Source organism: Gallinula chloropus (genome assembly GCF_964237585.1).
Source record: "Gallinula chloropus genome assembly, chromosome: 3".
Taxonomy (NCBI): Eukaryota; Metazoa; Chordata; class Aves; order Gruiformes; family Rallidae; genus Gallinula; species Gallinula chloropus.
The window spans coordinates 40,095,517-40,121,344 of record NC_140087.1 but is presented as its reverse complement, the minus strand read 5'-3'; the positions used below and the strand labels follow the sequence as shown (position 1 = coordinate 40,121,344).

The following is a 25,828-nucleotide window of genomic DNA, read 5'->3' as shown; positions in this document are numbered from 1 at the left end:
AGTATCTTGTGAATTACAGAGCTGCACATGACGCTCAGCAAAAGCAGCACCACAGTTTCCTCTGCCTTCATCTACCTTATCTGTTATCACAGAACAACAGAACAGTTCTTGGGGTGGCAGAGAAAGGAGATTCCTACCTCTTCACCTAGTTACAGGCTGGATATCCTGCAGCTCTACATGCAGAAAGTTGCAGTCATTCTCTCTTCAGGAAATAAAGAGAAGACTTTTCATCACAGCACCAGCTCCTGATCCGTTGAATTTTCACTTTCCATAGTAACATTTGGTTTTTATGACAGGGACATTTCTAACAAACTAATAGACATTCCACTGCCTTAGAATTGCTGGTATCACTAAAGAGAAGATCTGACCAGTATCTGATGAACTAACATCTAAGGAAAATATTCCAGTTAACTAATTGGCTTGGTGGATCTGCAGCAGGGTAGTTTTAATTCTAAATGCCACTGTTTCCATGCTCCCCCATAGCAAATAATTTCTACAAACTTGCCAAGGCTTCTTTGTATATTCACATGGGAGTTGTTAGAAGATTTTCAATATCTGTGACACTACTGAAGAAGTAACATCAGACCTGTGTTCCAATGTAGTCTGAAGATTGTTCAAGATCAACTAGTTAACAGTAGTGTTGCAAGAAAACTCAAATTCCAAAATTCTTCAAGTCTCTCTACCAAGGGATACTTCTCTTTTGTTAGATTATTCTCCATGTGCCACATCTGCATTATGTTTAGTGAAATAGGGCCTGAAGTCTCTATCATCTGTGCACAATGTTATTTCTGTGATGATTGCAAGTTATCACTCCCACTCATCCTCAGGTAATTAATCTGGGTGGAAAATAATGCACCTTTCCCTTTTTCAGCCATAGTCTCTGCACCCCTAAAAATTAAAAAAAAAAAATTGGTAGACTAATCCAGTTGAAGTTAAGACTTCAGTGGAAACATCAGCTTTCATTAGTTGAAACTGCTGAGAGCTCTAGACATTCATGATGGAGTACTACAGAATCATACTTCCATGAGCAACTTGGGTTCATTCATACTTACAGCATTTGGGGAGCAGACCTATGCCTACTGACTGACAGACTCAATTTGTAGTTATTTGCCTGAACTTCATTCTAACTGGTTACATAGCTAAAGCAATCTGTGACATCAAAAACCTATTAAAAATAGTTCTGTACATTATACCCTTGATAGCTTACCAGAATTTTTTCTGTGTTAAGAGAAAGCACCGATTCACAAGACGAAGACCCTCCTATGTCACAATCCGATTCGTGAAAGTGTAAAAATGATGAATCTGAGGGAAAGAGAGAAAATACCTTTAGGAATTCAGAATTACCTGCACAATTATCACATCTTACATATTTTTATGCTCATCTGAACAGCTTCCAGTCGTGGTTTTAGCTAAGATGTGGTTAAATCATGAGACTTCCCCACTGGGCATTCCATAGGACAGAACTTTCATGAAGTGCTTTCTGCACGCAGAACTACATCCACACAGTCAGTGAAGCAATAGTTGGCATGACTACTTTTACATAATTAGTTTCATCACTATTTATGCTTATGTTTTTAGCTAAAAATACACTAAAAAAAGAAGGTTAAAAAAAAAAAAGAAACCCAAGGAAAAAGCAAGGAGAATGGGGGTAGAAAGGGTGTAAACTGGAAACACATAAGAAAAGTTTGGGGTAAACATGACTCCATTTGTCACTATGATTCCATTCTCTGTCCCAATAAATTAAAGACAGAACTATTCTAATGCCAGAGAGGAAAATGAATGGAATGGAGCAGACCACACAAGCTACTGCTTTAAGTCCAGGAAACAAAGGCTGTAAAAAGCAGACAGAATAGTAACCGTAGTTGATTGAACATATATCAAGGTCCTCACAGGTATATTACTAAAAAGGCCATTACAAAAGGCATGAGACTGATTGAAATCTATGAAAAAATCAAACACAGCTTGTTGGCATAACAGAGAAAAGGTTAACAAAGGAAGCAAACTACTAACAACAATAATCAATAAAAACAGACAAACAATAGAAGTCACTACTTTATCTACATGGTGCTTTATACCTGCTATCTCAAGAGAACTTTTAGCTTTTAAATCTTTAGATCTTAAAGCTTCTATTAACTTGAAGTACTTCAAGAGAAAACAAGAAAAAGTAAATGAACAGCATTATGTCTTTGATTCCACATCACAAATACCAAATTTTATCACATTCCCTAATGTCTGTAAATATAAGCTTGACACTAAGTTTGAAAGGTTGGAATTGGGGATGGCAGGGGGGAAAATGTTTGTTTCTGATTTACTGTTACAGGCAGCACTATTTCTGTATTCTATTTACATAAGGGTTACAGTTAGTTAACTTCCCATTTCTCACAAGTGCAGTGCTAAAAGAAAAAAGAAACAGTCTTCTTATATAGAGAAGTCAAAATAGCATCTAAAATCATTCCCTACAAATAGAAACTTGGAACTAAGTTGAGCCATAAACACTAACTGGTGGGAGAAGTTTTACAACAGAAGCAAGGGTGGTAAAAAGCAGAAGGTCAAAGTTTAAAGTCAGAAAGTCCTGTAAGAACAGCGGCTCACCACCCATAGTTTAGTTTCCAGAAAAAGCATTGCAGTAAGAGGTTTCAACATTGCCCTTTTTCACAGTGGCCAAAATCTCCCGTGCTACAGCAGCATTATTAACACATTACTTGTTCCTTGCCAGTGTCCTAAGTCAGTGGCAGCTAAGAGCCAGTGCTATGGACTTGATGAACAATTTTTGCTTCACCAACCAAAGAGGTGCAAGCACAGCCTACCTCTAGAATAATTTTCTCCACAACAGCAAGAATTTAGTGAAGGAATATTTTAATAAGGTAGCAGGGAACAGGAACAACCTGTCTGTTACAAACCATAGGGGAAAGAGACCCTTCAAATTCTGCGGTTCCTGGGGCAACAGTCTGCTTTACTCATAGGGAAGAAGGGATGTGCCTTTGTCTGCTAGTCACATGCAGTCAAACCTGTACCATGTTGCCTTATTAACAACTTTATGAAAAAGTAGAAATACCAACCAGAGAAATTCACCTGGACCTTGTAGTAGGCTACAAGAGAAACAAGTTAACATTCAAAGATCCTTGGCTTCTAGGGAATTTGTACTAAAACAAAGACTAAGCACTTCAGGGAAACTTTCAACTGGCAATTTATTTAGCCACAGGATTTAAATAGCAAGGAGTGAACTGGTATACAGCTATTTCAAGGTAATTACGCTGTTCTGTAACTGTAATAAAGGCTACCTTATTATCAATGTATGCAAAGTAGCTAAGGTACCTACAATTTAAGCAGAATTCCTTATATCAATCCCAGCTATACTGATCTCTAGATTTTGATTTAATGGTGGATGTCTTTACTCTTCCAAACGCACCTCTCAAGGAGTATCCTGAGTCAATCATTCAGGTCTTGGTAACGGAAGAGATGCAATTAAATGCTTTGCCATTTATTAACTTGTATGGTATACAGATTTTATCACAACACTGGGTGAAAGTCTTTTAGGTTTTATGGTTAAGCTTGAATGATTTGGAGCAATGGTCACCTAAGAACTTTCACCACCTGACTCAGTGTTTATGTACTATGGCTCTTAGCCACCTTAGCCACCCCCAAAACCCAAAAAAAAAACCCAGCTGATGTAAAGTACCTACTTAACACAGATAACATAGATAAAAAATAACCAAAGAACTTTAAGTTGTGACAATAAAAGCACATATACAGAGACGGGGGGGAAGCGGATGTGAGAAAAATCATAACAAGGTATTTCTAGAAAGTTGTAATTTTGAGTGGATTACACTAGCTGCATATTGTCCTTAGGGATCACAGCAATTTTTATGAGCACAGACTTTATGAAATGTGGAGGAGAAAAAAAAAGCCAAACAACCTTACAGACATCTCAGCAGTCGTGACACATCACTGCTTTTTTCTCATGTAAATAATTGAGTACCTATCTTGTACTGAATCGATACATTTTTTTCTTCACCTGTATTACCTGTACATAGTGACTGAGTGGCATTTCTGTACTGCACATTCCCACTGTGCTCACCATCAAAGATCATAACTGCTTACTTAAGTCGCATGACCCTAACGCAACAGGTATCAGCACATAAAAGCTGTGCCTGTATTACAAGCCATCGATCACCGTGCGCTGCCCGACCTCGGCGCTCCTGCAGACAAGCACACAGCTCACCAGCAGAACACAAGTGCCTGGAAATGAAAGCGAATCTAGACAGACTCCACTACACAGCACGAGCACAAGGGGCCGGCGCGTCGAGGCACTGCCGAGCGAAAGGGATTAAAAAGCACGCCGAACCCAGCAGCTGGGCTCGGCGTGCGGGAGAGCGGGCCCGCAGGAATCCCCCCGGGCGATAGTCCGGGCCCCACGGCTCACCCGCTTCCTCCGGCCAGCGCCAGCGCGGCAGTCTCTGCGCCGCGCTCCCCGGCGGCGCGGCTCACGCAGACGATGCCTCGCTATGAGTCAGCTGAATAGCAGCAACGCGTACAGCCCGTCCTGCCGCCGCCGGGACCCCGCACCGCCGCGGGCCGGCAGCCCCTCGGCCACCCGCAGCGCCTCAACGCGAGCCGAGGCCCGACCGCCCTCTCCCCTTTTGCTCCCTCCGTGGGGGCGAGAAGAAAGGGGCGCCACGGTGGGTGCCCCCCGGCCACCCGCTTCCTCGGCCTCAGCGCGCCGCAGGGCCGATGGGCTCGGGGCCACCGAGCTGACGGCCCGCTCACCCCCGCCCCGGGGCTGGGGGCGGTCACCACGGCAACGCCGTGCGGCGGCGACTCACCACACTCCGCCGAGTACTGCTCTGTCCACTCCCCCGCCGAGGCGCAGCCCCCCGCCGGGCCCTGGCGCTGCCGGTGCAGGTCCTGCTTTAGCAGGGACAAGGCCGGGTACCGCTCGGTCAAGGACAGCGCGGCCCGGGCCAGAGCCAGCACGGCCAACAACACCCGCAGCCCCCTCACGGCCCCGCAACCGCCGGCAGGTGCCATCTTCCCAGAGCGCATGCGCACCACTGCCCCCTCGGCAGGAACCCAAAGACACCCCCCGCCACTCCTCCCACGGGACGGGCAGAGAGGAGAGCACCGCCGTGGTGCCTCCTGGGAAATAGAGTTCCGCGCCGGCGCGATCTGGGCAACGGCGGCAGAAGAAAACCACAACTCCCAGAACGCACCGCGGCGTGGGAGAAGTCAGGCTCTGCCCCCGAACGCGGAAGCGAGGCAGTTTGAAGCGCTGACAGGCCGGGGCGTGCTTTCGCGGGTTATGGCGGTGCTCGGCGCCTATCGCTGTATCGAGTGCAACAAGGAGGCAGCGGAGCTGTACAGGGACTACCAGCGCGGCGTGCTCCGTATCTCCATCTGCGTGAGTCGAGGAGGCAGCGGCCTGTGCGGCCGGCGGGGACGGGGCGGCCGGGCAGTGGGCGAGGGAGGCCGGAAGGGAGCGGGAACGCGGGGAGGGGTGCGAGCGGGAGGGGAGCAAGCGGCGGCCTCGGCGGCGGCATTCCCGCCTGGCCTCGCCCTCGCCTGGCCTCGCCGCCTCAGGCTGCCCGCGGCGCGGAAGCTCCCGCTGCTACCGGGCTCGGGTCCCTGCCCGTGGGACGCACTTCTCGGCGGCTGCGACAGCCGCGGGTGGGCCGTTCTGCCCGGATCCGCGTTTGCTGAATGCTGTGCCTCCCGCTGCCATTGCCCCCCGGTTCCTCGAGGGCCCCTGTGTGGTAGCGCTGCCCGGCCTGGCCGGTGCGTGTTTGTCCGGGGCGCTGCCTCAGGCCTGTTGCTGCGGCCCGTGGCGTTCCCTGGCCGAGAGGCAGGTCTGAGCGCGGCTCCGGCGCTGGGCAGCTTCAGTGAAGCTGGCGAACCGTTGGACGTTAATGTTGGGGTTTGGCTGGGGGTAATCCGACGGCCATGCGAGGGCTTCTCCTTACCCAGCCGCAGGGGCTGTACTTTCCAGAAGAGTGCCAGCATGTACTAGGCCGTTCTCTGCTGCTCGCTTCCCCCTCTCCCTGGGTTCATTTTTGCCCGCCTACTGTTTTCATAGCGCTGAAATAACTTCCTTCTAGTGCCTCCTGCGTTTTCTTGGAGACTTAACAGACACAGCAGAACAAAACCCAACCACCAAACACTTTTAAACAGTGTTTTCAACTGCTTCTAAATTTTCAATTTTCTAAGCTTTTAGTTTTTGAAAGCGTTCATGTAGACTTGTGGATAGTTTTGACTTTTTGTGTGTGTGTATGTAGTGTGTAAGCCATTGGGATCACTTAGCACCCTTTATTTTACCATAGGGAAAAAAAATAATTTGGGAATGCAGGGATCTGCAAGTAATTCTTGACTAAGCCTTTGATTTTTATTTGTGATTGTGTTTCACAACATCCTGCCTACTCCTTATAACATTGGGAAGACTTTTGTTTGAACCAATTGTTGGATATTTTGTATTTTGTAAGGAACTAGTTGTATATCATTCAGACTTATTTTGTGGTTGTTTCTCCCAGATTTTTAGCCCTTGGCTTTTTGACAATGCTGTTAGAAGGTGTGTTAGTTTACTAACCAGGAAGCTGTAAAGGTGACCAGAAAGCTTTGTATGAAACCTGTGATGAATTCCTTTATGACTTTATAACTTTGAGTCATTCAAGCATTTCTTAGATCAAAAATAGAGATTGTGGGCAACCAGATCATAGTGGTCTGCGGACTGTTTATATTTGCAAAAATAGTGGTTAGGTCAAGCTGAAAGAGGTAGGTGTTAGATCTTAGCTTCTGTTATCAACAGGAGGCTGTAAAAACAAGATTTGTACAAGTTGCTGATGATAGTAGGAAGAGCTGATGCACATCCTTCACTTTTCTCAGCCCTGCAGTCAGTTAAATTGGCTTGTTCCAGTAGAGCATAAACCAGCTGAAAATGTACATAAAAATCTCTCCGGATGTTTCAAAAACATCAGCAGTTTCCTTTGGTAAAAGAAAAAAAAGTGATTGAGGTTGATTTCTGCGGCCTTTAGATGTGCACACTGCAAAGAAAATTTGCTTTTTAGTTGGGGTTTTCTTTGTGTTAGTATGATTTATTGTGTTTATTAGTGGGTATGAACTACGTCAAACCGTTGGTAGTCAAATCCCATAGTCAAAATTCACCATTGGTACGTGATTAAAATGTAAATAGTTTTCTCTGGAGTTATTTCATGTGGAGCTTCAAACTGGTCTTCAGAATAGAAGACAATTCGGATACAAAATGACAAGTATAAAGCTTATGCCTGTAGCTATATCATGTAAATTTTAGCACATTTTGCAAATCCAGGTCATCAGTTATAGTTATTAATTTGGCTATGATAATCTCTAAGGCAAACTGTGATCCCATAGATTAGCACCTGTTCCTCTTAGCATTTAGCCATTTGAGGACTAAGGACCCTGCTCTTCCAGAGCTCTGGCATCCCATGTAGAATCAAAGACTTGAGTCCCAGTTGCTGTGTTTATCAGAAATGCCAAACTCTTACAAAAAGAGTAACGAATGCAGTAGTAGAAAGAGTAAAGAATCACGTTTTCATAGTATCCTGGAATTATGCCCACCTTCCTTCATGCAGGTTCAGATCAGTGGCATTTTTCTCTGAGTCCTACCTGTCTGTTTCTGTTTTCTCTCTCTCTGCTGTGGTTTGACATGCTTCAGTTACTTTTAGTCCTAGTGCTCTTAAGCAGTGTCGAGTCATATCATCTCTAATGCTAACCCAGGAACTGCTGAGAGTAAGACCTGTCCACACGAGGAACAGGCAATATGAAACATGGTAGTAAGAATCACGTTAGCTCATGGCTTGTAAAGGGAGATAGGAGTGTTAGAAAATTGCCAAGACCAAAAGATTCCTTCAGTTGAACTGATCTGAATTCAGCTTTGTCTGCATATAGGAGAGCATTGCTGATGTCTCCAGCTAACGAGAGCTTGTGGTTTCTAACAGGGCAATTCTTATTTTACTTTTCCCTTTTCATCTGAAAGAATAGTTTTATCACTGCACTAACCCTCTGCAGACATCCTGCTCCCTGCAAGCAATACTGTGCTCTTGATGGAGACATTAAGAGTTGGTCAGCATCACGCTCCTGACGACAAAAAGTAGTCAAGTACAGAATATGATTGGATGCCCTTTGATTCAGTGATGTAGATTAAGATTCTGGCTTTTTGAGGCTTCATCTTTAGAAACTTCCAATGTTACAATGAGTTTGTCAGTGTTAGGAATAACCTTAACCTGAAAATACGATAGCTCAGAAATTTTTCCACTTTAGAAAATACAAAGATCCCACTTACCAGTGTGAAACAAAGTTTGCATTAAGTATTTATAAATCTTAGAGTGTAGGCATCCCAAAACCTAGGAAAAGCTGAAGGTATTTAAGAAAGAATTGAGGTCTGAGGTGAGATTAGGTGTGACCTGTCAGTCTGAAAACAGTTTTCATCTGTTTTAGTGGCCTCATTTTCAGGTGGAAGATATGAATTTGAATGCCTAAACACAATACCATGATTTTGTATTCTATAATTCCTCTGTTGAAGAGAAGAATGCATTTTTTTCCAGAGGCAAACACTAGAAGCTCCCATTAGGAACTGTCTGGTTTCAGCCTGCCATATAAGAGTGCAATTTTGGAAATTCAGCCTCATATTCATGGTGCTGCTTCAGCAACATTTCCTGCAGCATTTGTTATTGAGATAATGAAAAGCTTCTTTGTGGTCCATATTGTAATTTTAACACAGACAAGCATTAAAGACCTCACAAGCACCAATATCCACTCTGGAAATTTGCAACGGGTGCTGAAGAAGCTAAAGAAACCCTCTTCAATCAAACATGGAAGTCCATTCAGGAACGTGAAACTTGGGATGGAAAGGTCACATCTTTTGTTAAGAGCTCTGCAAGGTGACTCAACTGCCACAAATGCTTCAATTACTGTAACTTTTTTTAAAAATTGTTTTCTTCAATCAAGGCCGGTTTCAGCAGGAGCCGAGCCCAGACCTCTGGTATCGGGCATTCCTTCTTGCTTGAGAGTTGCATTTAGTGAGTGAACCTTTTTCTCGTCCTGCCTATGTTTTACTGTGAAATGCCATTACAAGAGACAGGTCGACTTTTGCTCTTAAGAATAACTCAGAGGTACTTAAAAATGGGTAGTAAATTTATGAGGAAATTCACCTCTTTGGGGAGACCTGTTCAGTATGTTTTCTTTTCAGCGAGATAGCTCAGGGTGGCCGGGGATGCGTGAGATGGTGTGCAGGCATGTTAGGATTGCCTCCAAGGAAAGTGATGTCTCCTGGTTGCTCTGCAGCTCATGGGTCTGGTTCTAGTCTTGTCCTGCGAACATGCTGATGTTTTCCCTGTTCCAAACCAGAAGTGATGGTGAAAGTAAGGCTAGGGGAGATTCTAATTACTTTGAGATCCTTAAAATGTAAATGAACTGTAAAGTCATACAGCAAATCTTCACTGAGTATATTACAAACCAATCATTAAGAATACTAACAAAAAATACTGTTCAGATAACAATGCCACTACAGTATTAGTGCTGGGGGGCGGAATCCACATTTGGCTAACCTGGAATAAATTCTGCAGTGCAATGAATATAAAAGGAAACCAGCAAACTTGTCTTATTCAAAAATATAAGAAAAAAAACATGCCATTTTTAAAATCTCATTGAAAGTTATATATCGTTTTTATGTGTAAATAAATTGTATAGAAATAAATTATATATAAAAATAAATTTTATCTAAATAAATTACATATCAAAATTTATATATAATTATATCTTGCTGTGTTTGAAAATAAAGTTTTAAAAATGCTAATCATTCCAGACCCTAACAAAGGGAAAGAAATTATTCATCGCAATATGTAGAGCTCCACCAGGTTTCCCCTTGTGTTTTATAATAAAACCAAATTGCTTGAGCGGTGCACACTTGATTTAGCTTTTCTGCAATTAAAAAATAATTGAACAGTCCTTTTATTGCAGCAAGGCAGAGATACTTTGAATGCAAATCATTTATGTGGTAAGGTAAAGAATCTGTCAAGAGTGCAAAGATCATCCTGTGAAATAAAGTAGAATAATTCATTCTACAGACCAACTCACTACTGGGAAATTTATCATACAGGGACAGTGACAAAACAATGTTTTTAATTTCATTTTTATGAAATAGAATGCATCTGAAACTGAGTTGTTTTGGTTTTCAGCTTATTATGACACTTTGCCACAGGCCTAATAAAGAGCTCATTCCTGGAAGCAGTACAGCTAATTATATTTTATTCTTTAAGGGTGCAATTGGGATTCAGGGTGCTCCTGCAAGATGACAGATCTGTGTTAGCTTGCCCTATGAACCTATAAAAATGAACCTAAGTTCATGATGAAGTGATGTAAATGTTTAAATTTGCTGTAAACAAAAAAAAATATATGTAGTCCAGCAAAAATACTGTAGCTTTATTTTGCTGAACTCCAATCCCTGGAGAAAGGAATGCCAAAATGAGACCATTTCAGTGGTGTTTCTAATAGCCAGAGATTTGCAGACATATTCCTGGTGTGGTTTTCATGTTATTTTTAGTTCAGGTTGAAGCTTGGTTATTCAATGTGTATTTTTATTTTCTGTAGTCTTCTATGGTTTAGACTTCAAGGATATTTTTCCCTTCTACCACACCATACTCTTCCTGAAGTACTTCTACTTAAAAATGCAGTTATGTTTTAATGTTGGAGAGAACACTCTAAAAAGTCCTGGTCATATACTTGAGGAACTTCGCTTTCAGTCATAGTACGTATTTCCTCACATATTTATACACTGTGTTATATTTGGCATACACTCATGAACTCTATTTGGAGTCAAATATCTTTGATGAGCAAAGAAGAGGTACGTCTTTTGAGTAATGTTTGGTAAAAGGCTGATAAGGATCTAGTCAGAGTTAGTACTTCTTTTGTTGTTTTGTCTTATTTAACACAGCTGAGATGTTAAAACACGTGTTACTTTCCGTAACTGTTCTGGATTGCTTTGATCAGAAAGAATCTGATACAGTGTACTATGAAGAACATGGTTGCACTAGCTTTTGAAGATTTCCCTTTTATTCCTTAACACTGTCTTTGCTGATTTTATTTTTTTTTAGATAACTAAGTTAATTTCTTAGGTATGAAGATGGAAGCTTTATTTCTTTATTTGGGTTTTTTGAAGCATTAGACAAGCATCTCTTTAACTAGATAAAGCTATCTTGCCAAATGCATGGGTACTTAAACTGCCTTAACCCTTGCTAGCATTGATTTTTTTTGAAGTTAGGCTCTTCCTTCCTAGTTATTTAAGGTGAGTGTCAGATGTTTTAGTAGTACCTCTGGAAAAAAACAGCAGAAAAAAAAGTTATGGAGAAAATGTCACCCTAGAGCGTCTGTTAATTTTATAGTGTTCTCATGGTCTAGTCTGTGTCCTCGTCATTTTGTGCAGTTAGCCTATAGCAGTGCACATGCAAGCCTTTTGCAGTAAGGTGGTTTGTAGGTCTCACAGGTCCTTGAATGAACTTGTGCTGGCCAGGTCACTGGCTGGAGAAATATAAATTACTTTTCCTTCCTACAGTTTGAGAGTCCGATAGAAATTAAGTACATTAAGAATAGAGCTCTCGTCTAGCTCTAGAAGACAAGCAGACATAAATGTGTGTGTCTGTGTGTGAAAAGTCCTTGAAGATGGCTGCTCTTTTGTGATATGGCAGATCTTCTTTTCCCACTGAAGTGACACCAGAGAAATAGGAACAAGAGAAATGTTTGGTGGTGTGTCATGGATTAACCTGGCAGGCAGCTAAAACAACCCCACAGCCATTCGCTCACTCCCCTTCCAGCAATGGGAGAGGGGAGAGAATCTAAAAGAAAAGGGTAAAACTCATGGATTGAGATAAAGACAGTTTAATGGGACAGAAAATGGAGAAGAAAATGTAATAACAGAAGATACAGACCAAGTGATGCACAGCACAGCTGCTCACCACCCAAAGCCAATGCTCAGCTAATTCCTGAGCCATGCTCCCTCCCAGCCAACCTTCCAGTTATATGCTGACCATGACATCAAATGGTATGGAATATCCCTTTGGCCAGTCTGGGTCAGCTGCCCTGGCCGTGTTCCCTCCCAGCTTCTCGGGCACCCACAACTTCACTGGCAGGGCAATATGAGAAGCTGAAAAGCCCTTGACTGCTTGGCATCAACGAAAACATCCATGTGTTACTCTCATCTGAATTCAAAGCACAGCACTACACCAGCTGCTAGGAAGAAAAAAAACCTACCCTGTTGGGACCAGGTCATGTTGGTATGCTTGAAATACTGAATTAAACATCATTCTCCCAGCTTCAGATTTGGTTTTGGCTGCCAGAAGCTGTGGAGCAGAAGACCAATCCATTCTTGAGGGTAACACCCTATTTGTGTATTTGTAGCAGTCTCCTTATATATCTGAATATAGTATTATATGTAGAATTTATATGTCGTTGGTTTTGTGTGGAGGGTGGTCTGATATATTTTAGTTGTCTAAAAGTCATGTCAGCTGTCAGTGAAAATTTTTCACTACCCCTTAACTGAAGATTTTGATTGGTGTCTGGTCAGGACCCTCTACTTGGAAGGACAGTTCTATACTCAGAAAGATTTTTGACCCTGGTCAAAATACGTTCTGTTGTAGGAAAATTTGAAGCCATAATAGATCTTGGGGTATGTAGGATATCTTTCATCTAACCTTTATGACACCCATTGTGTTCAAGAATAATCTGTTTTATGTACTTGTCCAGTGCTTGTGTGAGTAAGCCTATAACAAAAAATAGAAGTTTTCCTGTACTACATCAACCCGGAGATTTGATGCATGTAAATTAGCATCTATAAGAATATCTGTTCAGGATTTCCCTGTTGAAAGAAATGAAGCAAGACACTGGCTTTAATTATAGCTGCAATTCCTTCTTCACTCTATTAAATGGTCTAGTAGAGGTCTTCTATTAATTGCATCCTTTATTCCATCTCCCTCTGTTTAATTGTAGACCTATAAAACTGTTGGTTGATTTTTTTTTTTAATTCATTACCTCTAACTTGCATATTTTCTGTTCTAATTCAAGTGAGTTTGCTGGGTTTTTTCTTGACCTGGACCAAGAAACACTGATAATTGGTAGGAACGTTCCTTAGACACTCAATTCAACTTAACCATCTGTTTGGATGTTTTTCTTGATACGAATATTGGACTTCTGAGTCAGTTTGCTAGTGAGATTTTGCTTCTTAAATTGTTCAGTAATAAATCTGGTAAAGAGCAAGGCAGAGTTAACTTTGGACACAAGGAACCCCTATAAATATGGAAAGGGAAAAAAAAGTCAAAACCACTTCTTTCCTGGGAGTTTGTCTGTAAGAGTGTGTTGTCTAATGCTGTGGGTTTGACTGTTCCAGCATTTCAGAAAGCTTTGTGCATAGATCTCTCTTCTGGCAGCGCACAGAAATGGAAATAGAGACGATCCAAAAGGGTCCCTTTCAACCAAGACAATTCTGTGATTCTGTGGCTGTTGTACTTTGCACATGGTGGCTGACATGAAGGTGTCAGGGAGTGGGATTAGCTGAGGAAGGGTTGGAGGAAAGAAGTACTTCCCTGGAGGATCAGCAGCAGAAGAAAGATGACCTGCGGGTGAGCACCCTTCTGCGAGAGCACTGGTTTGAGCTGAAGGGCTTGCTGTGATCAGCTGCTGCTTCTCCTCAGCTCTGCTAGAGGTTGTTTCCCACTCAGGTCTGCTAGATGAGCCTTTTGGAAGAGTGTTGTTTAGCCATCCTGGTCACAGTTAATTAAATAGCCTTTTTTTAATCCCTTCTCATTTCACTCCAGTCAAGGGGTAATCACCCATTGAGGTGAGTCAATAAATCTGAAGGGCACTGATGACAAGCAGCTCCCAATGGGCTGGGTGAAATAACCTTTCTAGTAGGCACAGCAGGACCCAGCAGATGTATTGGAGAAGTAGTGATCTTGCGTCTTACCACCGGGCAGTAGCAATTTCTGACTCTTTGGCTGTATCTGTGTGTGAAAACTCTATTACCAGTGTTGTAAATATGTTGGTGTTTGTTCAATAATGGAAAATTAATTGAAACATCTGAACTACTTGTCATTATGAAAAATGAATGCAACAGGCAAAAACATGTACTTTTTTTTTTCCCAAAAGAAGGAAAAGGCTAGTATAGGAAGATAAAGCATCTCCTTTAATTAACTCCTTTTATCACGTCTTTATTTTTTCTTTCCTAAAAAGGTCACCCAAAATACCCAGTAGACAGGCCATGATCAGTTAACTGTTAACAAGATACTGGCACATTTCTTCAGTGCTGAGAAGGCAGCTTCAGTTTTTTACATCTGTAGGACACAATGATAACTGAGCACATTTTATTATCTGTTAAACCTGTAAAAATTGATAATGTATCTTTATATTTTGTAAGGGAAATCATTGTGTTAGCTATAGTGTCAGAGGGGAGAAGCATTTTTCTGAACGAGTTAAAAGAACACATGAAAATGAAGATTACATTAAGGAAAGTTTAATAAGAATTGAATAGCTACTTTGGATTTATGTAATTGTGCTAGGCATAGAGGAATATTTCATAAATGCTCGCTCCTACCCCCTCCCCACACCACTTCTAATTCTTGTTATTTTGTGACTTTCAGAACTCCTGTCAGAAACCTGTGGACAAATACATTGAGTATGATCCTGTTATCATCCTGATTAATGCTGTTTTATGTAAAGCACAAGCATACAGGCACATTCTTTTCAACACAAAGATAAATGTAAGTTGATATGCCCCTCCCCTGCGACTGACTTTGTTTTTGCTAAATACATATTTAAATTTGGTAAGTTGATTGTAAAATTTAAGGATGTGTTCTTCTGCCCTTCTATGGGCTTCATGTAGCTGGATCAATTTTGTTCTCAAACAGGTTAGGGGTCTAATGTCACGAGTAGAACACATGAAAACTCAAACTCCAGCTGTTACTAAGAAAATTATTGTCTCCCCAGTAGCGATACCAAGATACCAGCAAGTACAGCAGTCATCCTATGTGTTAAAGAGAATCCTCACTGGGCTCACTGGAAGAGAAAGATGTAATTTTAAGTTCATTTCCAGGTTAAATTTATGTCGGAAACAGTTCTTTTTGAAACAAGCTGTAGTAATATAGCATACCATAGTAACAATACTATGCCAACTAAACCTACTGTACCAACACGAGTTTCTTCTTCTTGAGGAATTAGCCACATCCTCAAAGCTATAGCAAGAGAGAGTGGCTTTCACATGAAGTGGTGTTGATGCAGAGTTACAGAGTCAAATTAGTTGTGCAGGTCCTGCTGGAGCATAGAGGAGTAGGTTTTGTGACACAAGTGCACGTTTTGGCTGTGAGTATTGATTTCCCAGGAGAGGGAAGCTAATCCAGAGCAAATTATCCAAGTGCGTGTGCTGTGTTCATGTTGATAGCTCTGGCCAGTCCAGTGTTAGGCAGTGTAGATAGATATATTTACTTTGTCTTTCAAGCACGAATCTGACCAAAAATTTTTAATGAATTCAGTGCTGCTGGAGACTGGTACTGGTAGTGATGTTTTCTGTGAGGCTTCTGGAAGACCTGTTCCATCTGTTGAAATTTTGTCCATTCAAATAAATTAAGTTGAATTTTTAATACTTTAATTTATGCTGATTTAATAGTAATACTTTTATTATTATTTCATTTATCAGATTCATGGGAAGCTTGGCATATTTTGCTTGCTCTGTGAGGCTTATCTCAGGTGGTTGCAACTACAGGATTCAAGCCAAAATACAGATCCCGATGACTTAATCAGATACGCCAAGGAATGGGATTTTTATAGAATGTTTGGTATAGCTTCCTTAGGTAAGACCCATGAAGAGTTCACGTTCTTTAAGCATTGGATAATGTCACACGTCTGTCATCAAGCCTGTACTGCAAAAATTGATACAGAATGGATGTTGTGTCCCACACAGTATGGTTAATCAATTATACATGTGCTCTCTCATCTGCCTGCATTTAATGCAAATGCATAATTCTCTCCTGATTACAGTTCACCCTGATATGACAAGCATTAGATACCAAACCACTAAAAATAGGCAATATTCAGAAATCCTAAATTTACATAGTTTTGAAGACCACTGTAGGACTCGACCTTACTCCATATTTCATGCTGACTCCAAGGTTTATTGTTCATGAAGGTGATGTAACAGCAAGGATCATCCTTACAGAAGTAAACAACGATCAGGAAAAGCTGTGTCTGTTTCGGGTTTTCTTTACATGATTGCACAAAGATACAGAGCAGCAGCATCACTGATAAAGAGTACTTCCATGCTGCAAGACAAAATGTGAAGGCAGGGGAAGGTTTTATTTTACTTTGGTTAGTACTGTTGTTCTCATATTTGTTCTGCTGAAGATGTTTAAATCAAGCCCGCAGGTGAAAATTAGTATTTCCCTTAGACATTCAGGGTTTAACTTCAGTCATTTATTCTCTAGGGGTGCTCTCTGTGGGCTTTCATAACGGGTCGGTAACAATGCTGGAACTCAGTTTTTCAGTAGTAATTAACCTGTTACAGTTGTAAGAGTTAAGATCTTGACATCTGCATTAATACCAGTGTTATGCAGGGACACCGTGTCAAAAAAAAAATCTAATAGCTCAATGATATTTCCACCTTACTGTTCTTTCCCATGCTGGAACCACTTTCATTGCTGGTGACCTTGTAGAAAAAGACAAGTATTGATTTTGTTTTGCAGGGTAGCAGACAGTTGAAAAAAACCCTCTCCTATTCTTGAAAAAGAAAAGTAAAGGAAGGTCATGTGCTGAACTTCCTGTGCTATTTGGTGTGAGAAATTAGGACTGTGGCAATCCAACAGGCAGAATTCTGCAACAGAATTAGTTTGAGTGTTGTTATGAATGAACAGAGGAGATGGAGGTCATGTTCATGTTTGGATATGTCTTCTAAATAGCAGTGTCTCAGTTGCACTTGGCACACATCATTTCACTCAAATTCATGCAAAAAAGAAAAAAGGGGGGGACGGGACACTTTATTTTGGCATTTCATTCTCTCTACCTCTTCTTATTTCCTCTTAGAACAAACTTCATTTTTGCTTGGCATTTTTCTTACCTTATGGTGGATGAGACCTGAGATGCTGAAAACAAATTCTGACTTCATTTTACTTCTTAAAGCACTGTTGTTGTCCAGCTATGGAAAGCTTTTGCTAATTCCAGCTGTTATTTGGGAACATGACTACACACCTTTGTGCCTTGCATTTATAAAAGTGTTTGTCTTGATATCAAACTCTCAGGCAATTAGAGGTATGTTTTTGCTTTTTTATTACTACATTGTTTGTATTAAATGTGTGTATGAGAAGGCAGCTGTTATAGAAGTCATTATTATTGCTGTAGTGTTTTAATCAGTATTATATATGTGATGAAAATAGCTCTATATTAAAACTGTATTATTTAGACTTTACTAGAAAATTAGTTAAACAATCCACTTTATTAAAAAAAGAAAAAGCACCTCTCATCTTTTTGTATATGCTGCATTATATCCATCAGATTCATCAGTTAGGATTTGAGACAACTTATGGATCATTGAAACATGAAGTAAAATTCTTCATGTGTCTGGAAGATGAGAATTTCATGTTAATTTTATGCATGGCTTTGGAATGCAGACTTTAACAGATTTGTGTGATTTCTTCTACATACAGATTAATGTGAATTCTCACATGGCTTCTGTGATCTTCTTAAACGGTATTAAATTTGTTCTTTTTTCTTCTGTAGTGACATTGAACTTGAACCGAATGCTCCCTTGGGTGGCCATCATCTTTGGATCAATTTTGGAAAATGGTGTGGTCTTTTTGTTCCAGAAAATGGGATGGGATGCTTGAACCAGATCTGAAGAAATACCAACGACAATCATGTTCTAAGAATGATCTGTACCAGCAGGCTCCAAAGACACTCTTTTCATAGTGACTGAGAAGGTGATAGATAGCAAAAACTTGCATTAGTGTGAGTGTAGACCGTTTTAGGATGACTTAAAATGAGCAACTTCAAAAGTTTGGCTATTTGATGTGGTGAGCCATAAAACCTCTCCCTCAGCTTGTTTATTTTCCCATCAAAAATATGATTGTGTCACTATCCTAATAGCTTCATAAATCTGGTTGCAGAGCTGTGGCTGTAACAAAAAAGGTACACTAAAAAAGTTCAGAGCTGCTACCAATCACTGCATTTTGACAGAAGGAGGATGAATTCTTCCCTTAAGAGGAAGTAAGAGAGTCAGCAGAAAAATGTAGTAGCCAAAACTGATCTTGCTACAAAACCAGATTTTTGGGGAGAGAAGCGGAGATGCAAACAGATTATCAGAGAAAAGGTGGGTATTGTGGAGTGAAAACTAAGTTCCTTTCTCTGGAATTTTTATTTAACCATCTAAAATAATAAAATACCTAGTTCTAGAGTAGTCTCTAGGAACTGCATTTTTAACTGGCTTGAAATTTTGTGTGATATTGCAGATGCTACTGCTGGGTTTTGAACACTGAAAAGAGACTCTGATCCCCAGCACATGAGGTTGGTTGGGATAACTGCTGCTTCTGCATTTAATATTAAGCCCCATGCCCTGTACCCAGCCCTCGTTTGGCAGCAGGTTTACTGGAAGCAAAAAGGGGAATACGAGTCTGCTCAGCAATATAGTAGCTGAAAAAAAAAAAACCAACCCAAAACAAAACCCTACCACCCAGCCCCCATACTAAAACATATTTAGGCCTGAGTTAGTGAAAAAACATTTACAGGAGTTCTGCACCTTTTGCCCCAGCAGGCAGAGGGCTACATGGCCCACAAAGGACCTGGCAGAATTGGTTTCTGCAAGACAGTAATTAGGACACAAACCTACTACTTTTGTGCAGACCAGTTTCTATCATGTTCCACCCAATGTTTAATTCTCCTGCTTCAGTTCTGGAAGGCTGTACTGTCTGCAGGTACTATTTACATTCTTTGTTTTCTTCAGATGCAGGCTCCTATCTGTGTTTTGCAAAATGCATCAGATAAGACCTTGCAACATCTTTAAGTAGATTCCAAAGAGGTTTAGAGTGAGTCTAGATTACAACCACAGAAGACATCGGGCATATTTCCAGCTGCCCATGCCACGGTAAGGTATTTCATCAGAAAAGCAAATGATTGCTGATTCTGTTTTCACTCAGGTGCCATGTGTGTTATGTTTGACACCTTTCTCAGCACGTGATCGTATGGCTAGAGAAGCCAAAAAAAGCACCAAATTGCAGCCTCCTTGAAGTACATGAGAGGGTTGAACACTGCAGCTGCCCCAGCAAGCACATAGTTGTGAAGGTGTGTGAGGGATCCACCTTACTACTGGTGTGAATCAGTGGCCAGACAATTGAGTGTAGGTGTGCGGTTGCTCACTGGTTGAGCAGCCACTTTGGCAACATGGTACCTAGAACATTCTTTGCTGTACGTAATTAGATTTGAGAAGGTACTCCACTCCCAAAAAGCTTTTTAAAAAAGCAATATGTTTTGCTTTGAGTAGTGCTTATCTTCCTCCCACACCAGCACAGTGTTGCATCAGAGGCTGTGGTTTGAGAAGGTACAAAAGGAACAAGCAGTAGATCTTTTTGGAAAACTTTGTGGATGCTGGTCTGGCCTGGCCTGCTTTCATTTTCCTCCTTCACCTTCTGCCTCTTGAGCTTAAGAGGGAACGAAGCTGTGCTGCAGCAGAGAGGATGGCAGAAGAATACACTCAAGGAAAATGCTGGTGCCTGCTGAGACAAACCCTGTGTGTTATTGTAGCTGTCATCTGGCTTTTACCTAGCCCTCTGTTCATCTTACTATGACCTTACCATTGCACTGATCAAGTTTCTTACCACTCTGTATGTTCCTCCCTCTTTAGGAAATATACATTCTTTCTACCACCCATTTTGTTTTTCTAATGATGTAGCCATAGTACTTTGGTTTGTTCCTCTTAGGTTAGATTTTTTAAAAAAATATCATTATCATTATTCATCTTATATGTCATGGTTATACACAAAGAACAAAAGATATGTTTTTCAGAAATTTCTCCCTGGTCTCTTCTGGCATTGGTTTCAGTCTAAACACTGAGTGGAACATGTGTAAGTGTGACTGATGCAAGGGGCTGATTTTTCATTACAGGTAATGTAAATATTATCTAGTCATCAACAGAATTGTAAATACAATGTATTTAAGTTTTGTTTAGGAACAGTTTTCTTAAATTATGGTTTATTTTGGATTAAAAAAATACTTCAAGACAGTTTCTGAGTTTTATTCAGAAGACTTAGATGGACATGACCACATTCCAGAAGAAGAAATGCTTACCTATTGTGCCACACATGCCAATAACATATCATTTATGCACTCTCTGATGCTATCAAGAACCATTATGCAACTTTGAGGATGGAGAAGAAAATTAAGAGCTACAGACCTGTGGAATGAAAGCAAGTGGTGTGCAGGTTTTCTGTCTTCAGAGGCATCACTATTGCCCTAGCAATCTATGATGTTCTACCTTGTGTGATTTTTATGGCTACCCCTTTACCAGAACTAACGTGACAAATAGCCTAATATTTCATAAAATCTATGGGGAACTTGAGGGTTCCCTCTGTGCTGATGCCTTTGCAAAAGGATTCCATATGGTGCTTAAGAGAGAACCTAGCCTATTTTAAGGCCCCGCCTGTCTAAACCAGTCATCTCTTGCTCACTTTTATTCCTTTTTGTCTTTAGAGCCCTTCCTCTTTCATAATCTCTTTGTAGTGGAACACTCCTCTGTGCTGGAAGATAAGTAGCCTGCCCTTTCAATGTATCTTCAACTGCTTCGTTAACATATGGGAAAGGCCTTAGATGGGTTAAAAATATAACAGCCTGCAAATGAACCCACGTCAACTCTTTGGATTTAATCAAAAGGGATATCATGGCCTATGGGAAATTCATGGGCTTGTGGAGCAGATTCCAGGATTCTGTCGGATGAAAAGCACAGAAGAAACAGTGGTGTTATTCTGACTTGGGCTGAGCAGTGGTTTAGTGATTGCAGGGTCCATGGGTCAGCTAACAAATGTCTAGAAATTACCCTGTACAAAACTGGAGAATTGGAGTATAAGCTCAGAAGGGTTAAAAGGGCGTACATGTCAGGCAGACATCTGCAAAGTCAAGAGCTGAGAAGACTACAAAAACTATGGGGACAGAATCTCAAGAAAAAAAGAACATGTAAGGAAAGATGCTGCATAGGTGAATGTGAGTATATGATTAAGAAAATATATGAACATCCTGCTCCTAAATTTTCCAAGGATGAACATGAAGAAAGAATAATATTTATTGTAGGCATTCTTGTAATAATCTTAGCGATAACGTGAAATGGCAAAGGATGGCTTCCAGGTAGTCAAGTCCATGGGTTTCCCTAGAAAAGCTACTGATAACCTCATGACTTCAGTGGTTTGCACTCCATCCTTGAGAATACACTTTTATGAGCAGAATTGCCAGCTGTACAGAGATAGACTTTATCACTGTGAACAGGAAGAGCTTCTCCCTTCATCTGCAATAGTGTGTGTTGCGTTAGGTTTTGCTGGTGGAGGCAAGGGCTGCTGCCCTTGTGACCTCGTGCTAGTACAGACAAGCGAGTCCTTTCTTCCACGACAGGTCCTATCTCAGGCACATAAACTGCCATTTGTTGGCTCAGCCTTCACTGAACTGAAAGTGGAATAGGACATCTGCACTGGAAAACTATGAGCAGCTGATTTCTCATAAAACAAGAAACCATTGTTTTTCAGGAGCTTGCATGCTTTTGCGATCCATCAGCTCTCCCCCCAGTTGGGTAGTGTTAAGTGCCACAGTGCCATCTGGAGTTGAGAAGCAAAGCACTATTCTTTCCGAAACTGGAAAGAGCATAAAAGCTCTATAAATATGTAGTCTTTGATTAATACTTTTTTTAAATAACAAATTCAAGCTTTTAAAATTAACATTTGGAGAAGTGTTGGAGTGAGGTTAGTGATGAAAACCAGATCAGAAAATACTTGGTTTGCTAACTTGGTATTGAGGTCAATTCAATATATGCACCATGAAAGCTATAAAATGCAAATTATGTTAGCACAGCATCCCTTTGTTTAAGACATAAACAGTCCTGCAAGCTGGGATTATTCTGAGTAGCTTCACTGAGCTCAGAGAAAATCCATGTGGCAAAAGACATAGTGAATACATTCCTCCACTGCTAAAAATCAATAGGGATTTTGTTGCTGAATTAATTTGAAACCCAGGTTGCCGCAGATAGAATTTGCAGGAAAGAGTATATAATGAGACTCTTGTTTCCTCTCCTGCCTCTTACAATGCTGTTCTTGACCTTAGTCTTTCCAGTAGTGCTTACTATATTACTGAGGTGGCTAGAAAGAAGATCTGAACATGAGGAGCTTTATAAAATCTTTTTTCTAAGCATGATCTGCTGTCCTAAATTTGTAAAGCTCTTTTGAGTCCTGTATAAATAAATGGCAGGTCCGTGAAGCAGCTAGGAAATGCTGCCAATGCTGTGATGTTTCAATCACTATTCAGTTTGGGTAAGAGATACTGTGTGGGTTTGGGGTTTTGTTTGTCTTGGGTAAAAAAGGGGGTTCAGTTCCTTTACGTAGTAGCATAAGAGTGTGAACTCATACAGTTTAGACGTGTACTGGCTGCTGCAGAAATAAATCCAGATGACCCCCATAATTTTTTATCAACTCTAACTGTAATTCTGAGTACATTTTTAGGCAAAAGAACTGCTGTCCATAAGCAGTACAGATTTGCCTGTGTGAGCAGGGGAGTGGGGACCTGAATGCTAATCCTGGCCATAACACCGCCCAGTGCTGTGACCTTGAGCAAGCCATATACGTGGCTCCATAAAATGATTGTACCTCCACCATCACAGGATTTGAGGGAGGATTAGTTTGTTCATGTCTGCTTAAAAAGATGAAAAGCTTAAGTCCTCTCAGTTGCAGGTTGTTGGGAGTCAGTCAACACCATGAATGTCAGATGTTGAAACAGACATGCCAGGAGCCAGAGAATGTGAATATTGAAGGTGAGGTGTTTAAAGGAGTTGCCTTTGTTATGTTAAGGGAAGCTTTAATTCTGACCCTTGCTGGCATACTTACATCTCTGAAGACTTCTGGGGTATATACAACAAATCATGAATCCCTTGTTGTGAATCTTAAGTTACTGTAGCTGCTGTGTGCCAAAATAAATCTGAAATTAGTTAAAAAAAATGTGGAGGGGAGGAAGCTGGCACATTACCTGATCGATCTTTTGGATATGTGAAAGGAAAATGAAGGTATCTTATTTGAAAGTCAGAGGCTTTGAGGTACAAAGCACAGGTGTAGGTCTTGCACAAAAAATAGTATTTTTTTAGCATTACAAACCATTGGCATCTTTTCAGTAAACAAATGTGGTAAGGTTGCACCAATTGAAAGAAAACAAAATCTCAAGAACACAGTACTGCTTCTACTCACCTTGCCTTTTTTCCTCAGAACTCCTTGTTCACTCTGTAAGCATCTGTGGGTGTTACCTTTACAGTGATTCCCAGCTGCAGATGCTGTAGCCCTACTGATGTCATACATGCATCACTCCTAAACTTTGATCCCTTCTTTGGTCTCTCACTTCACCACCAGCATAAAGCTTTGGTTCTAACCTTCAAAGCTGCTGATGTATCATGTCTTGGCTACAGCAGAGATAGCATCTCTTTCTCTCAGTAGGACTACAGCGTTCTTTTGATCACCAGAAATCAAAAGCCAGAAGTGTCATAATAACTAGGAAGAAAACATTCTCCATTGAGAGCATGCACTGCATAATAAGGTTCTACATCCCAGCACCAGGAGAAATGGCTTGAGCTTTGCAGGATAGGGAGAAGTGACTATATCACTTGGAGCATACTTGTCAATTTTTCTTCAACTCAGGGAGTCTCTTGTTTCCCTATGAGGATGTTTTCCCTGCTTAGTAGCATGGAAATGACAGGTGGGTTGCACAGCAAGGAAAATGCAATCCATCTCTTACTCATTCCATCCTGGGAGACAAGCCTAAAATAAGACAGTGCTGGTCAGTGAAGAATAATCTGAAGATAGATTATTCAAAACCTTTCCCTTGGAAAAGCAAATTACCTTTGCTGTGGATGAACACAATGGTAGGTACACATTTCTTCACATAACCACGTGACGAGACTTTGTATTAAAATCAGTATCTTTGCAAAATTTCTTTTACTGTTCTTTCATTTGTAGTGGTTATTTCCCAAAAAAGCTTTCATGCTCAACTGAATTGAGCAGTTTATTTACATTATATGCGTCTAGAAAAGGAGAGAGGGAAGGTCAATCCTGTTCTTACAGCCTGCCAATTTTCTACCTTATCTATGTATGAAATTAACCAGCTTCCAACCATATAAAGGTCCTGCACCGAAAGAAAAGGCCGCCTGGGAGAAAGGCACCTGATCCTCACAATGGTTTGATTGTTGTGCATAGGACAGATTATATCAGTTAAAAAAAAAAGGCAAGTCATGTCCCTGCTGAAACAGCATCAGAAACACACACAGACTGGGTCTGCCTTTCCTCATTCTTACGCATCTGCTTTCCTTTAGAAAAAATGCCAGCGTGGTGGTTCTAATCTAATTAGCTGGAGAGTTGAGAGAGGAGCTTCTGATCCTCTACACTATGTCCTGACAGAGGAGGGCCAGGCAGGAAGGCCCCGCGTGTGGGTCCTTCCTCACCCTGACGTCGGGGCGGAAGGTGCCGGTTGTAATTTCACGCCATTACCCGACAAAAAAGCGCTGGCTCTTCCAAACTCCTCGCAGCAGCTGCTCCAGGGGCCCAGCTCTTTGTTCTGAGCTGGCAGCTGCTTCTGCCGCCCCCGACGGGAACAGTTCTGTTTTCACAGGATCAGATGGGGCTAGAAGTGAACCCAGAGGTCACCTGGTCCTTCCTCCAGCTGTTAGCCTGGATGAGCACACTTGACAGATGTTCTCACTGGCCTGCAGAGATCCTGGCTCTGGGAGACCAAAGCTAAGCCACCCTCCCTAAACTGGGAGACTTGTCAGCTCTCACTGTGTACAGCGGCAGTTTGATGCCCAGTTGGTTTTCAACTATGACCATTTATTCAAGCAATACCATTTTCTGAAAAGACAAGATTTTACTTGAAGAATCCACAGCGAAGACGATGGCTCGATCTTTCACTAAGTTTGGATCCTCCACTTTTATTCTGCGGGTGACACGCTTCCAGTGCTCTGCTATCCCTCCTGAGGCAGCAACGTGGAATCCATCAGTCAGATTCTTCAGCTGTAGGACTGCAGAGCGCTTGGGACTTTTAAACAAGGCAGCCCGTACCTCTTTGAATTTACTACAGGCTTCTTGTAAGGATTTACACATTGGGTTTCGCTACAGTTGAGACAAAAATACGAGCGCTACCTAGAAACCAAAGCATTTCATTCCGAATGCAGTGAGAGAATGGGCATGGCGGATGGAGATCTCTGTTCTGGAGAATAAACACATCTGTACAAACTTCCTCCTAATTTGCAAGAGAAATTGCAGTGTAAACACAGTCGGCACAACTTTGAGCAGACGGTCTTACAAATTGATGTCTGCAGTAATGGTGAGATAGGTTTGGCTTCTCTAATGCTGATTGACATATGTCTGTACACACCTGTGTTTGAAGGCATACAAAGAGTTTCTCTGTGAGAAGAAGTGACACTGAAAGGGTAGAACAATCCTACATTTGCAGCAGAAATAGAAAGGACTTTTTGAATGACTGGCTAGTGATAAGCAGTGCAGGGGAAAAAGGTCCCATTGTGTAGCCACATAAAGCACTGGAGACAAGACAA

General features: G+C 41.3%; 2 protein-coding genes across 2 annotated transcripts in view; one reads left to right on the top strand and one right to left on the bottom strand.

Moving 5' to 3' along the window:
- The window catches only part of TTC13 (tetratricopeptide repeat domain 13), a gene marked incomplete at its 5' end in the record, with an annotated part of 40,739 nt that extends 35,696 nt beyond the window's left edge, over positions 1-5,043 (bottom strand). The window contains 2 exons of the mRNA XM_084262389.1: positions 1,208-1,302; positions 4,824-5,043. Of these exons, the coding sequence (XP_084118515.1) occupies positions 1,208-1,302; positions 4,824-5,043 (315 nt within the window). The remainder of the gene's footprint in view (positions 1-1,207; positions 1,303-4,823) is intronic.
- A 256-nt stretch (positions 5,044-5,299) lies between these two features.
- On the top strand, positions 5,300-17,939 carry ARV1 (ARV1 homolog, fatty acid homeostasis modulator; the record flags this gene model as incomplete). The annotated part of the gene is made up of 5 exons (XM_084262037.1): positions 5,300-5,398; positions 14,652-14,771; positions 15,704-15,857; positions 17,083-17,307; positions 17,776-17,939. The coding sequence occupies 5 exons, from the start codon at positions 5,300-5,302 to the stop codon at positions 17,880-17,882; spliced, it is 705 nt and encodes a 234-aa protein (XP_084118163.1). The 3' UTR covers positions 17,883-17,939.
- Between the last annotated feature and the right edge of the window lie 7,889 nt (positions 17,940-25,828).